Source organism: Hibiscus syriacus, unplaced genomic scaffold (assembly GCF_006381635.1).
Source record: "Hibiscus syriacus cultivar Baekdansim isolate YM2019G1 unplaced genomic scaffold, ASM638163v2 tig00110548_pilon, whole genome shotgun sequence".
NCBI lineage: Eukaryota > Viridiplantae > Streptophyta > Magnoliopsida > Malvales > Malvaceae > Hibiscus > Hibiscus syriacus.
This window is the reverse complement of record NW_024062775.1, coordinates 2,655,100-2,673,259: the sequence shown is the minus strand read 5'-3', so window position 1 is coordinate 2,673,259 and position 18,160 is coordinate 2,655,100. Positions and strand designations below refer to the sequence as shown.

Sequence of the window (18,160 nt, the reverse complement as noted above, 5' to 3'; positions counted from 1 at the left end):
TTTGTAGATAGACACAACAAACAATTTGTAGTCGATATAAATAAATATTTGTCTACATGTTAAACGTTTAATACAGTAATTGCGTACGCGTATGGTATTTTGTTTAAAAATTTCGATACATCAATTAATATAGACTGTATACGTATTTTACATGATGAATGAAAATAAAATACCCAAAAATAAAACTCTCAAGTGGTTTATTGATTAAAAAGAGAATTGTTCTTTTTAGAGGTCTTAAATTCGACCAGATATGTCTATAGGGCGTATACACGTTATCAGTAGGTAAATAAAATTTAAAAAGATACTATTTTATGATTATTTGAGAATATTAAATTTTTTTAAAAATAATACACGAGGAGCATATATTGACATAATAAATGGGATTGGGATAATGGGCTCAATGAGAGGAGATTGAAACCAGGGGAGGGGATTTGTGGTAAATTTGCACCTTATCCCAAGCTATTCTCTTAAGTTCTGTGAAATTCAAACAGGGTCAATGAAATAAAAATGGAACAGGGGAATGAAATGGGAATCATATTTGTTTCAATGTTTTGTACGTGTTTATTGTGAAGCCTTCAGAATAAGGCCTTGACATTGTGTGCAGTGTATTTGTCACGATTGATGTTGGCTGATTATGAGAACTCATGTCTGTTTATTTCTGCTCTTTTTCTTTCCTGTAGAATATATTGGCTCAACCGAGAAAGGGACCGGGTGGTATTTCAAATGGGCACTTCTGATGCTGTGAGGGCTCCGGAGGCAGCTCAAATAGTGTATGTTTATTCCGGTTGCATTCTTTTTCCTCATTGTCATGAAGTTGAGATGATGACCCTACACATTTGTTTGTTTGCATCTTCTGTACGCACGTGGTTCTTTTAGCTTCAAGTCAAGTACTATTAATTATGTTATTTGTATGATAATCTGGAAAATATCCCTTTTGTTCTGTTAGATTCTGATGACTCGTTTGTTATGATCAAATTATTTTCATTTTTACCTTTGCAATTCTCCCACTAAGAGTTTTCTCCGTGTGCAAGTTGGCTAGAGTTGTAGGTTAATTGGGATGGTTGGGCTCACATTAATGTATAACTACATATAGGGGTTGAAGTTGGAATCCATCCACATTTGTATATGCTGTGGATATCAATACGGGTTGCCCCAAGTCATTTTCTGTGAGTGGAGGTATGGGTGCTGCTTTTGACATCAACTTGGGTTGCCCCAAGTCATTTTGACAGCATAGAGTTATATAGCCTAAGAGGAGTCAGGGATAAAATAGTTGCACATAAAACATTGTTATGACATCAACTAGGCATTAAGGACACCACAGGGATCACACTTCTGTGCTGCCCTCATTTATGTTTGTAGTTTTATCCATTTAAGATTCGGAAGTTCTTTTGTTTTCTTAACGCTTTATTATATTTTTCTCGTATAATTTGCAGAAAAGTTCTAGATAGGCCAAGGGACCCAGCAAAGTGGAATGAGATTGCCGATGTTGTATCCGCATTATCTATTCCAGTTATTGCAAATGGTGATGTTTTCGAATATGATGATTTTGAACGCGTTAAAGTTGCAAGAGGTGTCCCTAAGGTACTCTCTAACTTCTAATGATATCTTTAAATATATTTTTCTGGTTTCCTACTGGATTCCAAGCTCTTTGAACTTTAAGGCAGTTGCACAACGCCATAATGTTTCTTATTTTGCTTTTGTACTGTGTCCTGGTATGTGTAAATATTTTTCTTTTAGGTGCTTCATCGGTTATGGCTGCTAGAGGTGCTCTCTGGAATGCTTCAATTTTCTCTCCTGAAGGTAAAGCAGATTGGGAAGATGTGAAAAGAGAGTATGTTAGGAAGGTAGGTATCTCTTAACTTGCGAACTGCAAGACAGCTTAAAATTGTGCTTTGCAGTTCCTCTTCCAAAGAACGATAATATTTATTCTTGTATCTACACCAATGTGAACAGTAATGCAATTTTATTAGCTTTATTTATTAATTTTACGTATGCGTCTTAGGTATAAGAAACATGATATGAAATCGAAAACTAAACATATGCCTTCGGAGATTGAGAGTAATGGTCATCACTTAAGATTTTGTCAATTTATATTGCATATGTGGTTTCTAGCGTGCTGATTAAGTTTCATATCCTGGTATTGGATCAGACATTCCCGAGTTACCAAGTTTACAAGTTTCTTGGACTTGTTATTTCAGAGCGTATTATGGGATAATGATGTTAAAAGCACGAAGCACACGCTAAAGGAGATGGTAGTGCATTACTCCTGCCTTGAACACCCAGAAGGAAAAGCTGTGATCAAGTCGCAAAGTTTGGCCGATCTAGCGTAAGCCCGCCTTTACATTCACCTCTTTCAGCCTAAGTAATTTGCTTTTGCGTGTGTCTGTCATGTGTATTATTGCTCCGATTGTTCAGGAAAGTTTACGGAGTGGAAGAGTATTACCAGTTGGTTAGCGGTAACAGGTTCTCACTCGATGGACAGACTGCGTGAAGAAGCTCCGGCAAGCCGAACCATAAACTAAATACAGATAGATGAGCTAGCAAAAAGGAGGTGCCAGACCCAGTCTCCTCTGTTGTATCTTTAGTGAATATAATATGTAACATTGATTGTTTTTGTGGAGCATTTTGATCTTCTAAAGTAAAATTTGTTCAGGGAAGGTGAAGCTATCATATATTTACTTAATTATACATTACCCTCTAAACTAAAACTTGTATTTTGTCTCATATTTATGTTTTTCTATAAAAAAAAATATTAAATGGGTGGGAATGTTGTGTCATGTTATCATCTAAACTTTTATATACTTTTTTAAATTTTATATTTAAACTTAATTAAATAATTAATTTAAACCAATTCTTATCTACAAACAATCTTTCAGAATCTCCTTCAAACTCATATTTCACCTTCTGTCCAAAAAAAATCCCTCCGGTTTCACCATTAAGCTTTCCAAATTTTTAACATTAAATATTTAGAATCCTTTTCCACAAGTTTTAAACTGGAAAACAAAAAGTAATCTTAAAAAATAATACCAATTACAACTATATAGCATCAATAACAAACAAATTTATGTACCATTTCTCTGTCTCATATGATTTTTTCCTTTGAACTCGACAATAAATTTCCTCAGTCATCCTCTCAAACCACATTTCATGTCTACCACAGAATTCAAACTACAACAAAACACACTCCCACAAGGTCTCTGTGTCGTTCAAAGAATTCAGTTCATTTGTCGGCGATGATGGTATCACTCAAGTCAGTGTCCAAGAATTCTTCTTTCTCCTCCCTCATTGATTTATTAGTAGATTGACAATAAAATTTTAACCATCTTTTTTCATTATCAACACCATAATTTATCGAATAATTTCAATAATTAAAGAGTATTGTTCGAACAATTTTGTTGGTGGTTTTTCTTATATATTTCCCAAGGTTGTTTTTTCATTTGCAATGCTATATTATAATCCAATCCATCCATAGCAATCTTAATACATCTTCTCTCTATGTTGGTGTTGACTGCATCATTTATTAAATAAGTTGCTGCTTTCAACATCGACATTAATAAGATCGGACTCATAGGCGTAGCTGACCACAGCCCAGCTTAAGCGACGCCACCCTATTATACTCTGTAACCTTAGTCTTCCCTGCAAGCTTCTTTAAATGCGTTTTTACTTAAAACAGAGCAACAAACTGAAGAGCCAATTATAATCGGTCTTCCCCCGCAATGAAGTCATCTTGTTTTAGCGGTTCAATGCAAATCCCTTGGAAATGAACTTGCAAATTATTATTATTCACGCATTTCTTGGGTTGGTTGAATTCCTGTCTCCACCAGCAACGACAAGGACCATTAATTAGGTCCCTTGCTTGTACGCTTTTGACATTTCTCTTACAGCATCTGTTGATATAATCACATGTTGTCCTTTGTGTTTTTAAGACGTTCTGATAGAGTTCGGGGTTCTCTCGTTGAACAAAATTGGGAAAAAAGAAATTTACATTTGAAGATGAGTTACCCAATGCATTTATGGAGGCAATGAGATTAAAGAAGAAAGAAAATCAGGGAGATTATAAGATCGGGCACACATTCTACGTAATATAATATCCATAATCAGTAATGTTCTTAAACACTTTCAACAACCATCGTAAACTTGTGACAGAAACATAAAAGTAAACTGATTCTTTCTAGTACTCATCAATCTTGCATTTCTCTGTTGTTCTTGGTGCTGTAGACAGAAAGAAAACACACTTCACATTAGCCTAAGACTGTCCGTCTACAATTCACAAGAAATCAAAAGAAAAATAATGATAAGTAATCTAGCAAGGCTAAGCGGACTAGGCTTTGGCCATGATTATAAGAAATCTATAACATGAAATCACACTAATGAAAACTGAAAGCACAATCCACACACCCGGTTTCCACAATGAAGTGATGTTCAGATAATAAAAAATTACTTACCTAATCCAATCGGATCAGTACTCTTCATAATTTTCAGCCTCTTGCACGTTTCAGTAAACATCCTGAGACGAAACCAAATCACAGTTCAGGGGGGTGAAGGTAACCTCAGTGCGGTATCTCAATCCAACAGCAGTTAAAGTTTTATTATGGAGCAATTCAATTCAGGACCGAAATCAAGACTTTTAAAACAACAATCTATCATCATGTTCAACCTTTTTTTTATCAAAAGAAAGGCTCCAAACTATTAGCTGTAAAATTATTCTCATTGTACCATATTGTGGAAAAGGGAAAAAAATTGTCTCAACCACTATTCTTAAAACCCATATTATGAATTATGACCTAACCAAGCGGTTACTTCTATTCACATTGGCAGGAAATAGGAGAGCTAGAGCTAAAGTGCTTGCCTAAATAAGTAATCATAATATGTAAACAAGCATACAATGTAATCACATGTTTACTGTCATTTGTATCTACGTTAACCATTTCTGAAATTAAAGAGATTCAATCTATAAAAGATACTCCAACATTTCAGACGTGATTAACGATTTCAAAAAGAAAACATCAAGGCAAACAGTAACTTTCAGCGAATGAAGCTTACTCCCATGGAACATCCCCGACAAGCATCCAGTCACCATCTTTATCTTCATACGTTAGCACATATTCTGATCCACGTGAAAGATCCTTCCACTTGCTCTCACTGGAGATTTCCTTCCCAGGAGCTCCATGAGACCCACATGGACCTAAAATCATAACAAAATGCGGTCACCAGACATATGCTAAACATTAACAATACCGTAAACATGTTTGTTGCACCAAAAAGTACATGATATTGCCGCAAGGCAAAGAGTACAGCAGTAGCTTACCAAGCGTAAAGCAACTGAACATCTTCTCAAGTGCAGAAGACAGCTCCCTATAAGTTGAATAAGTTCTCAAATCTACCTTCCTCAAATAAGGAGCCCCATTCATACTGACCTTGACAAAAAGAGCACCTGGACCAGGTTTTCCATCAACTTCATCACTGTTCTTAGAACTGGCCAGCGTTTTGGTCCTAAATGATCTAACTGGTGGCCAGCCAACAACCTGTGCCCTGTCAAGGATGATATATCACAATAACAATCAAATAAAAATGGTCATTACATAATTCCATTTATCCCAATCAAAGATTAAGAGTCCTTTCTCAAGTATTCTTACTTGGCAGCAGGTGCACCGCTGTTGTGGTTAGAAACGCCAGTTTGCTTAAGGTTGGCTACATTGGTGGTTTGAACGTTTGCAGGCCCATCTTTCTTTACAGATGCTTGAACTCCAGAAGATCTTGCTGACATCACATTAACCCCTGAATTACCAGGACATTGACCATGTCCCACAGGCTGAGATTCAGAACTACCTCCACAAAACATCCAATCTTTTTCAGTGTGTAGAGAGCCTTTCACCCGGGAGAACCCATCCATGGTGTCATAGAACCCCCTTTTGTATCCAGTAACAGCACTTTTCTGTGATGAAGAGCAGATTCCATCTTTAGAAGGAAGTAGAGGAAAAAGTGCCTTCTCATCAAGTTTACCCGTGTTCAGCAAGCAAAGATCGGCATCTCTCTCAGGGGATTGAGATCCAGGAAGACCAAGCCTAAGATCTGTCGCCTTCAAATTAAGATTATTTCTGCTACCCTCTGGCAAGCTTGAGACACCAGAGATGTTAACTGAAGAGCAATCTGGCAATCCCATATAATTTATCTCCTTTAAACCCTGGACATTCTGGGAGACGCACTCAACAGAGGGAGAAGGAACACTACTTTGCCCTCCCTCCTCCACGCCCAGTAGCGGTGGAGACATCAGAACTAAAAACTTCTCAAGACAGCCTCTTTTGCTGCATAATGAAAGAATTACAAATCAAGTCTTCTTCTAGTCCAAGAACAACACCCTTAAGCCGAATTAAATAAACAAGATTCGAAGCCACTACGAACTACAACAGATCAACATCTACTTACAAAGATATATAAGCTAAACTGTCAAGTAGACCAATCTGGTGAAAAATCACCATGCATCAGCAGTTTCTAAACCGATAACAGCATCTGTGAAACCCACTTATCCATTTTCTTAATCAATCCTAGCTGCCAGAATTTGTTAATTTGTGTCATTTTTAAAGGAAACGATCAAAGCTAATTAAAGTTTTCACTTGTTCAAGCTCAGAAAAAGGTGTAAACCAGCTAATCTGCATTCAACCAATCTACAAACTAGATTGCATGACAATGGAAAAACCCCAAGTAGATTACCAACTTCAACAAAGACCTCTTAAAATGTGGAAAGAAGAAAAACAGCAAGGCAAAATCCTGAGTCCAAACTTTACAAAGAACATTATTAAAAAAATTAACTCTTCTTAGCGTTATCTTCCACTAGGTTTCCCAGAATGATAAAGCTTAAACTTTTTAGGATGAAAACGTTAAGATTAAGCTTTTTTTAGTACCAAAATAACCAAGAAAAAGGGAAAAAGTAGATTTGTAACTATCTTATGCATTTGGTATTGTCAAGAGTGTTGAAATTTCCATTTTCCTGAATAATAAGCTGAACCGGAAAAAATGATAGAGAAACCAAACAAAAGATAAAAGGAAAAAGGGGGAGGGGGGAAGAAAGCTTTTCTTCTTCCTTTTTCTTCTGTTGTCACGGCAACCAAACAGAAACACACGGATAAAACCAGAATCCAAAAAATATACTGAAAAGAAGAAGGTGCAAAACAAAAACAAAGAAAAAAATACAGGTCCAGAAAAAATATGAAAAAAACCAGAAAAAAGAAGTCTTACCGGCGAGAAAAAAAAATTAAAGGTAACAAAGAGAAGAAGATCGGTTGGTGCTTTCGAAAACTGCCAAAGAAAATGCAGACGAAATGAAAAGCAGAGAAACAAAGAGAGCTTAAGATCCTTTCAATAAGCAAAAAAAAAAAAATGTTTAACCGGGGAACTCAAAAAGGGTAAAACCGAAAATTAACACAAAAAACAGTGCGAATTTTTAAATAAAAAGACAAGTTCATTTTATACTGCGTTATTAAAGGAGAGGTATCTGATCCAACGGTTGAGATTGTTTACAAGATGGGGAATCGGGACCGTCCGATTTTTGAAAGTCCAGTATTGTATCTATCAGGTGGTATATTTTAGGAAAGACGATATTTGACGTGCTTTCATCCTGGTTCAGTGACTGTGAATGTATGAAATATCAAATCTACCCTTATAGCAATTAATTATTGTACCTTTTCTCTGAATGTACAAAATATTTTGTATTAATTTAACTGTAGAGCATATGTATTTCAAGAATGATTAGTATAAGAAGTTTAATGTCCCAAGTCTAAATTATATGTATTTACTTTAATTCAATTTTGTTATGTAATTAAGCTTTTAGGAAAAATAAGTAATAATTTTATGATATAACTTGAATAAAAATTATATATAATAAGTATTTATTTAAATTCTTTAAAGACAAGGGTGCAAGAATTTTATTATTATTTGTGTTCTCAACCTGCTTAAGGCTAGTATCCATGGCAATGGGGAAGAAAAAGCTGAGGGCCTTAAAAGCTATAAGCAACCCAAAAATCTTCCCGCATTTTTTATTAAATTAATATATTTTTAAAAATATTGAGAGTTACTTTTTAAAAATTAACATTAAACTATAAAATTTGTAAAATTTAATGATTAAAATTTGTATTATATCAATTTTATCAGTTCTACACATTCTTTTAATAAATTATTTTTGAATTATGAAAAAATATCATATAATAGAAGGATGTATTTTAACCTAGATATTATTAGTTAATGCCTTTATCCCAAAATGGGTTTTACTTATCCTCTTGTACTGCACTAAATATTAAAAAGATTGTTTTGTGAAATAATAATAAAGTAAAAAATAAATATCAAAAAAAGGGTAAAAGTGGAAAAGGAAAAGAGAAGGGGACAGAAGAAAACAGGGAGAAGAAATGTTAATGGGTTGCGGGGACAAGAAAGCGGCATTTTCAAGTCTGGTTGCTGACGATCTATAACTACACGGAGGGAAAGCAGTTTAATATGGGAAAGCAGTTAATATAAGATTAAAGAAAATTGTAATAAAAACTGTTAATTTTATTTTAATATTTTAAGTGGAGTATTATTTAAAATGTTAATTTTTTTATTTAAAATTTTAATATTTTAATATTTTCAAAATATTATGGAGAAAGTAATACTCAGAAACATTAAAAGATTAATATATTAGGTAAAAAATTAATATTTTTAGATAACGCACTATCAAAAATGTTAAAAATATATTAATATTTTCGGTGCGTCTTTCCTTAGTCTTATATTATGTTACAATACAGTAGAACTACCCATAACCACACTTATAGTAATTTTTATAAAGAAAATATTTAAATTATTTTTAATTCAAATGTTTAATATTTTTATGAAAATAATATATTAATATTTTATTTTATAATTGTATTAAGATTGAATTATTAAATTAATTAAAAAATTATTATCTAATAAAATATTTCACATATTATTATATTTAAAATTATTTTATTATTTGTATTCAAAATAAAAATAAATTTTATTTTAAATTAATATAAACATTGTAGAAACTAAAAGTGGATAAAATGTATAATATAAAAAAATTAATACTTTTTATCAACGTGAATAGAAAAGTTCTAATATAATATGAGAAAAATAAAATAAAAATTGTTATGAACATACTGTTAAAAATTTTAAATTTTAATGTATAAAGTTGACTGATTCAAGAGATAAAATATAATTTATCTTTATTTTAAAGTTTATATTTTTAAAATATAATATCTATTTATAGTTTTCAATTATTGATAACATATATTTTATAGACTACTCAAATTTGTAATATTTTAAAAATAATATTTCTTTTTAATCATTAAAATCACTTAATAATTTTATCTTATTATAAAGTTATATTCATAATAATATGCTTAAATTATAACTTGAGATAAAATATCAATAGCTACTATACAATGCAAGTGATATCGTCACCAACAGGGCTATATGCAATCAAGGAATGTAGCATCTCCCGTAATGTTAATTTTATTTATTTGATTTCATTTGTTAGAATACGTTTTCTAACAATTACACAAAATAGTTATTAGACTATACATTATTTTTGGTTTTTTTATTAATTTTGGGTAATTACAAGATAATATATGTTCAAAAATATTTTTTAATTATATAACATTAAACGCTCATACTCTTAGTATTTATTATTAGTGTTCGAACTTAAAATTTTAAAGAATAACACTAATTCTTTTATTATTGAGATTACTTAATTTGTGTTTCAAACTCTTATACATTAACCGGATATAATTATAATTTAGTTGGTTGCGATAATTTAGGCCCACACCTACATATTTGTAAGGTTGATACGTGAACTCGTAGAATGTAGCATCCAGTTTCACTGGCCCATCTCGAGCTCACAAGTCCATATAACTCTATCAAGTTGACGAGCCCATTAAATGTTAAAGAGTGGTTTAATTTACCAATCTTACAATAATTTGCATTAAAAATAAGGATAAAGTACACAAATCATCCCTCAACTATAGAATATTATTTTATTAAGTCTTTCGACTAATAAAAGTTATAAAATGGTCATTTGACTATAGAGTGCACTTTGTTGAGTTCATCGACTATTAAAAGTTGTAAAATGTCACCCAACTATTTGGTATGTTTCAAACTTGTCATTATCTGTTAAAAATGACAGTATTTTGAGTTAAACGTTAGCCTACTGACTATGATATGATAAAATGCTATCTCAGAATCTCAAACGACTATCATATCTTAGTCATCATGTTAACGTCTAATTTAGACAACCGTCAATCTTTTAACGGAAAATGACAAGTTTGGAACATAATGAATAGTCGAATGACCATTTTGTAACTTTTAAAGTGACTCAAAAAAGCAACACTCTATAGTCAGAGGACCATTTTATAACTTTTAATAGTCGAGGGATTTAGTAAAGCAATACCATATAGTTAGAGGATCATTTGTATACTTTACCTGAGAAATAAATTACAACTAAATGACCTCAATTGTTAAAAGACTTATAGTTATCTCTTGAGAGTATCGGGTTTGAACACCGTAGATACCAAAGATATGAGTATTTATTGTCAAATGATTGAAAGTCTTTGAACAAATGCTACCTTTTGTTCACCCCAGATTTATGTATATATAAAAAAACAAGAGAATATAATCTCAGTGACCAAAAATGCCTTATAATATACGATTTTAACCAACTTTTTTTGGATTTGCCAAAATGACCAACTAAATCGCAATGCGATCGATAATTAACAACGCGATCTCCGGTATCGCAAATCAGTTTCCAGATTCGTAACGCGAACATCGACTATCGCAACACGAACTTCGACTATCGCGTTGCGATTTTCCAAATTCGTTGCGATAGTCCAAGTTTGCGTTACGATTTTCTCTAAAAAGATAGTATTCGCGCAGACGTGTCGAATACACGTATTACCACGACAACGACCATGACCCGAGACGAGACGGACGGCGGCGGCGACGCGCGAGAGTTCCCCTTGTTCTCTATCACTCAACAAGGAAGTGGGAAAGCCAAACCTTAAATACCATTCCCAATAGTGTTTCCAATACTATGTGAGATTGAGCATTACCAACACTTATTCCCAATACTATATGGGATTGAGCCTTAAATAGTGATATTATTTGTGAATTATAGTTAATGACTTTAGTATTTGTATGAAAAGTATTTGTGGTTCGTTTATTTTTCATACAATTCTAATTTATTTTCAATTGATTGTAATTGCACGATAACAATTTTTTTTATTCTCGCGAGTGATGCAATTTTTTTTGAATGTTTTGCTTAAAATTGCAATAATCGTGATTGATTGTAGATTGACTTTTAATTATGACATATTTAATCGTATAATACTAATGCAATTGGTTGCTGATTCAGTTGTTTTAAGGTGCATGATTGTTAATTGTTTCCTGAATAATCACATTGTATTGGGAACAAGTGTTGGTAATGTTCAATCCCACATAGTATTGGAAACACTATTGGGAATGGTATTTAAGGCTTGGCTTTCCCACTTCCTTGTTGAGTGATAGAGAACAAGGAGGACTCTCGCGCGCCGCCGCCGCCGCCGTCCGTCTCGTCTCGTCTCGTGGTCGTGGTCGTGGTAATATGTATCTTCGACACGTCCGCGCGAATACTATCTTTTTAGAGAAAATTCTTAAGAAACAAATGCAATACTACCAGTCGTTGTGATTTTGGACTATCGCAACGAATTTGGAAGAAATCGCAACGCGAACTTTGACTATCGCAATGCGAATATATAAATCGCAATGCGATAGTCGAAGTTCGCATTGCGAATCTGGAAACTGATTTGCGATACCGGAGATCGCGTTGCGAATTATCGATCGCATTGCGATTTAGTTGGTCATTTTGGCAAATCCAAAAAAAGTTGGTTAAAATCGTATATTATAAGGCATTTTTGGTCCCTGAGGTTATTTTCTCAAAAAACAATTACCACGTACAAATTTTCAGTTTTAAAATTTTAAAATATTTCTGTGTAAATTCAAGAAGTGATCAAAGAGTTAAAGGGTGTATGTTACATTTAGATTATTCGAATTTAAATAACATTATTTATAAAGTGTATTTAACTTTATCCATATAAAAAAACATAATAGTATGGTAGATATTATTGTAAGCTGTTCGCGTGTTGTGAGTACTATAAAATATACGCAAATAATGTGCAAGTATACATAATCGCTCAAGTAATATAATGATGAGTGAGTATCGTCGCCACAGAGATTGGGTGAAATTACGAAAGTCTAACCAAAGCAACGCACTAAATTATCTAAGTATAGTTAGTCTTTATATATACAAATGTCACGGTAGTGGAAATGTGTATGCTGGTGAATGTGGATTGATGGTGTGATGGTGTAGCAAATGGAAATGCAGTGGCAATGATGGATGTTTAATATTGAGTATGGTGAAATGTCAAGGTAATGAGAAATGGTAAAGACAGTAAATAAAAAGATAAATAAAATAAGAAGAAAATAATCCTCACGTGACAAGCTTCCAATGAAATGAATGGTAGGGATTGGTCTAAGGTTGCTAAATTTATTTCTCAAGTATATTTAAGCTAACTGGTCTTTACTTACTCGACAGGGCTTTCCTAAAGTGTTCAAAAGAACCTAACAGAATGGGATGCCAAGGCATCTGCTCTCACTCAACGATGTTGGACAGCCTACCCTATTGATAAAGACACCCTTTTTAGTCGTTGAAATCCTATCCTAGTCTCTTCCGAGATCTAAGGGATTAAGTTATAATATTCCTAGGCCGGTTCAAAGCCCCTTGAAAATACCATAACCCATTGCTTATGAGGATCTTATCTTGCGTTTCTTTCGAATACTTACAAGTATTTTTAGTTTAGGATTCTTCCGAATACATAACCTTCATCTAAGAGATGGACATTTCCATGCCTCTTACAAGCCTAGATGGTGAAGCATTCATAAGCAAAGCAAATAAAGAACCAAAATAAACTTAAATATACTATTGGAAATAAAGTTCAAACAACCATTCAACCAACCACCACCAAATAAGTTAGTTCATGGTGGGGTTCGAAATATCCAAACACAAAGTCATGAAAATTACTTCCAACAACCCACAAAATAATATAAAAAATAGCAGCAAAAAGGGAAGTGAGAAGAAGCCTTCGACGCGCCACCGGAGGTCTCCTCTCGGCCACCACGAACTACCTAGCTCGCTAGCTCCTTTCGGCGCCTAGCTTGCCACTCCTTGGAGCTTAATCAATGGAGGAATATTCCCAAGGAAGAAGAAAGGAAAAAAGAAAATAAAAATGTGATTTTTCTGCTCTATACGGGTGCTCTTCATCCTCTTCTCTCTCTCTCCCATGAGGTGTCATATATAATAAATAAAATATCTAGGGGTAATGATGAGTTTGTTGGGTGCAAAATACCCCTCATACCCCTAGAATCACATTTTGTGCATGAATCTTATCCTCCAAGTGGCAGTGGTCCATTGGTAGCTCTGGCAGGCGGTTACGGCAGTCCTCCACGTACAGGGATAGCTGTCCAGTGCCAGCTATCCTGATGCAGAAATATCTTTTTGTCTTTTTCTGCGCCAGAAATTCCAAGGCATTTCAATCTGCTCTAGCAACGTGTGATGCCGCGGCATTACTTCCCAAAGAATCCTTTTTCTTGCTATTCCCTGCACACCATAGACAAACTGCACCTTTCCCTCAAACAACATCATTAAGAAATAAAATAGCACAACCACCACAAATGCAACTATATGCAACTACATGATCCTAAAATGACTAAAATGAGCTTTTAAACAAACAATAACTTAAGTGAAAAAGGCTTTAAAAGTAGCCTTTTTAGGAAGTTAACACACCCCCAAACTTAAGCTATTGCTTGTCCTCAAGCAATGGATAGCAGTTACATAAGCATAATGTCATGGCAAAGTTCGATAGTAAAACAGTATGACAAAATTGAATTTCAACCCTCAGAACGATAGGCTTCAACATGCTAGACTTATCAAGAATTCAAGTACTTTTCCCTAGGTCAAAATCCTTTGTGGTAGTGTGTGTGTGTGATTGTATCCAATCTATACTTAGCGAATTTAGACAATTTCTAATCAAGTCCCCTAGTTTTTGTCAAGGCATTTATTTATCATTAAGCACATTTTTACTCCATTTTCTTTGATTTTTTAATGTTGTTACGAAGGGAGTCAGCTCATCACACCTACTCTCCCGCACTCTAGATGAAAGGGAGCATACCTTCCATCCCCGAGCTAGTTAAGTAGAGTCATCCCGTGACTTCTTTCATTCACTTATATGCACGAGGCTTCCATTTATTAAAGAAAGTTCCAGGAAATGCCACGGCAAAGAGGAGTGTCACTCTACAGCTATGCTTAAGCATTTATTCACAGTTTCATTTCTAAGGGAGTTTGTTTTTGATTTTCCTTTTAAACACCATACTATATTTCAATGCCACGGCTAACTAAAGTTCCTTCATAAAAATTTCCTAAATTTTCTAAGTATAGAGAACATACAAATCGTGTAAATATTTTTCACCAAGCATCAAACCCTAGAGTGAGTTCTATCATTCTCAACAGTCATTTACATTCAGATTCTAGCCTAACAAAATTATCATCATCGGGTATCATCAAAACATTTCATCTAACTGTCCTACCATTTACTGATGCCATGGCATAATACTATGCTAATGCTATCATGCATATGACCTACCAAGAACAATACCTCCCCCAAACTTAAGGGAAGCATTGTCCTCAATGCTTTAAAGAGAACTAAACTAACTATAAAGTATATGTTATGCAATGAAATACAACTAAATGAAAATAGATGCAAGAGAGGTACCTCAATGTTTACGTGATGGTGGTACTTTGGAGGTGCTAGCAGCTCCTCGTCGGGTGCGCTTTCGGATAGGTGCTGGGCTGGACTCGTAAGAATTGGAGTAATAGTGCGTAATGTGTCCAGCCGTGGTCTTGGTGCGGCGACCACTACGTTGTGCAGGAGAAGGATTGGGTGCTGGGACGGGGCTGGGTGTTTCTTCGATAGGGACAGTGGGTGGGTATTCAGGAGTCTTGGACCGGTGTGTATCAGGAGTAGGGTCATCAGCAGGAGGATCAGGTGCATCGTGCTCAGGCTCTGGAGATGCCTCGGCATTGAATACCGATAGAATTTCGTCTGGGAATCCAGGAAAATTCCGTTGTCCGTGGGGAATGATTTCTTGAAAGAATGATTCCACCACAGCATCTCTATGCTTCACATATCCAAAGAAGTTACGGATATCACCGTGTAAAGAATGCATTTGAGCTTGAGTCTGCGTCACAGCTTCCTCGAGAGCAAGTAACCTTGCCTCGGCATTCGATTCTGTAGCACCTGCAGATTGCTCATGAACAGGGTCGTTAGACTTGGGATTTTCAATTCCCAACAACAGTGGAAGTCTAGCCCTAGTGATGCCTGATAATCCAGGTAAAATTTCATCAAAAGCATTTTCCTCAACCTTTTTCTTACGACATAAAGCGGTAATTAAATTAGGAAACACCAAAGCACTTGCCTTTTTACCCAAACAATCGTGAACTTGCTGAACAATGATACGACCCACATCGATCGAACGGGATACCATTATAGAATGCAAAAGCAATAAGCGTGAAAGTGATACCGTAGTGTTGTGGGAGGTGGGCATTTGTTTATGCTTGAGAAAGTGATTCCATAACTTTGCGTGCGGCTGAAGACGTTCCCGGTTAACCGAGTATCGGCTCGTCTGGCGACCATTCCACTCAGTGTTTTCGAAACAAAGGTCCTCCAAGACCCTATCGTATGTGTTGCTATCGGCTTCCTCTTCGAACGTGGCATGGCCGTCTACTACCTCCTGTAAATGAAAATAACGATTAATAGCAGTGGATGTAAAACGAATTTGCTTACCTCGAACGAAGATGGAGTGTTGATTGGGCTTGGAAATGTTCGCATAGAACTCCTTAACTAATGAGGCGTTCACCGAACCAGGATGACGGGCAAACTTCTGCCACTTGAGCGGCGTCACGATGTCCATAACATCGAGTCCAAAACCACCATCGGTTTCCTCGGTAAAAATAAATCCCAACTCAAAAAAGAGTTTTCGATTCTTGAAATTTTGGAACCGAGCCTTGGCCTCATCGTTCTCAAACTGTTGTCAAGCGGTCGTGTCGGTTGGAGCCGGTCTTGAGCGCACCATTTTCAGTGTTTTTGATGTAAGAAAAATGAAAAAGGAAGAAACTTTTGAAAGCTTTAAAAACTTGGATGTATTTCGGCTATGGAGAAATAACAAAGAAAGAAGATGAATGAAAGAAAGAGAAAAGGTAAAAGTTAAAATGGAAGAGAAAAATTAATAATGAAAGATAAAAGAAAAAGTTAAAAATTTGGGAGGGAAAAGGGGTGATAGGACGGTTAAGAGAGAAATTAGTGGGTGGGGGTTCTGCGTGTATGGGGAAGGAAAAACTGTCAAAAAGCAATGATGATGATGGGACAAAAACTATGGAAAGAGAAAAGTAAATGTCAGAAATTAAATTAAATAAAAAGAAACAAATCAAAAGAATATCTCTCCAGTTGATGCTTTGTCCTTTCCTCCCTTTGGTAACCGCTCCTTGTACGGTTTGCAGCAATGTGGTCCCTACAAATCATATCAAAAATTAATTACAAAATAAAATAAAACTAAAGAAAAAACTTGAATGTTAAATTTTATTTATGCACATACACAAATTCAATGCCGAGGCATCGAATTTTGGTTCTCCTCTGGGCACGCTTCAGTATCGTGCAGCCGTAACACGTCCTTGTTGTGCGGTGGTGGAATTTCATTGTAGGCTTTCAGACGCTGGCCATTGACCTTGAAGATCTTCCCATTGTCTATTCTTTTGATGTCAACAACTCCATGGGGATAGACATAATGCACCTCAAATGGCCCTGACCATCGAGATTTTAGCTTCCCAGGAAAGAGTTTAAGTCTGGAGTTGTAAAGCAAGACTTGTTGCCCCACATGAAAATGCCGTGGCATCAGTTTTTGGTCATGCCACTTCTTGGTTTTCTCCTTGTATATCCGAGCATTCTCATATGCTTGTGCTCTAAACTCTTCCATTTCATTAAGTTCTAATAATCTCTACTCCCCAGCTAGTTGAGCATCGAAATTCAATCGCTTGATAGCCCAATAAGCTTTATGTTCAAGCTCAACCGGGAGATGACAAGCTTTCCCATATACTAGCTTGAAGGGTGACATCCCCAAAGGAGTTTTGAATACTGTTCTGTACGCCCAAAGTGCTTCATCCAACTTTGGCGACCAATCCTTTCGCTTTGGGTTCACCACTTTCTCTAAAATCTGCTTGATCTCTCGATTAGATATCTCACCTTGGCCATTTGTCTGCGGGTGATATGCTGTGGCAATCTTGTGTCGAACTCTATATCTTAGCAATGCCTTGGCAATCAACTTGTTATCAAAATGGGTTCCTTCATCACTGATGATAGCACGAGGTACTCCAAACCGAGTGAAAATATACTTGTGAAAAAACTTGAGTACGGTCTTGGAGTCATTCCTTGATGTTGCTATTGCTTTCACCCACTTTGACACATAATCCACAACAAGCAATATATATAATTTTCCTTCAGAAGATGGGAATGGTCCCATGAAGTCGATGCCCCACACATCAAACAACTCTATCTCCAAAATATTTTACAGCGGCATCTCATGTCGTCTAGAGATGTTTCCAGTCCGTTGGCATCGATCACATTCTTTTTAAAATGCTTGGGCATCTCTAAACAAAGTTGGCCAGTAAAAGCCTGATTGCAGGACCTTAGCAGCAGTCCTTGTTCCACCAAAATGGCCTCCACTTGGGGCCGAATGACAATGGTACAAAATATCACTTTTCTCCTCTTCAGGTACACATCGTCTAATGAGCTGATTGGCACAATGTTTGAACAGATATGGCTCATCCCAAAAATAGTGCCTTGCATCGTGATTGAACTTCTTTTTAGCCTGACTATTCAAATCAAAAGGCACAATTCCACTAACAAGAAAATTAACAAGGTCAGCGTACCACGGGATCGCCGCGGCATATAAAATTTTCTCATCAGGAAATTCCTCTTGGATATCTACATTGTCATGGCATTCAGAATTGTTCTCTAGCCTAGATAAGTGATCA

General features: G+C 35.4%; 2 protein-coding genes across 2 annotated transcripts; one reads left to right on the top strand and one right to left on the bottom strand.

The window, feature by feature from the left end:
* The first annotated feature begins 723 nt into the window (after positions 1-723).
* Positions 724-2,491, top strand: LOC120131009 (tRNA-dihydrouridine(20) synthase [NAD(P)+]-like). Its single transcript, XM_039148129.1, has 5 exons — positions 724-855; positions 1,360-1,570; positions 1,738-1,844; positions 2,199-2,326; positions 2,416-2,491. Exons 1-5 carry the CDS (start codon positions 724-726, stop codon positions 2,489-2,491), a joined length of 654 nt encoding a protein of 217 aa, XP_039004060.1.
* A 1,563-nt stretch (positions 2,492-4,054) lies between these two features.
* Positions 4,055-7,368, bottom strand: LOC120131070 (auxin-responsive protein IAA9-like). The gene is made up of 6 exons (XM_039148170.1): positions 7,237-7,368; positions 5,637-6,305; positions 5,309-5,532; positions 5,044-5,185; positions 4,446-4,507; positions 4,055-4,212 (listed from the first exon to the last, which is right to left on the bottom strand). The coding sequence occupies exons 2-6, from the start codon at positions 6,269-6,271 to the stop codon at positions 4,172-4,174; spliced, it is 1,104 nt and encodes a 367-aa protein (XP_039004101.1). The 5' UTR covers positions 6,272-6,305; positions 7,237-7,368; the 3' UTR covers positions 4,055-4,171.
* Between the last annotated feature and the right edge of the window lie 10,792 nt (positions 7,369-18,160).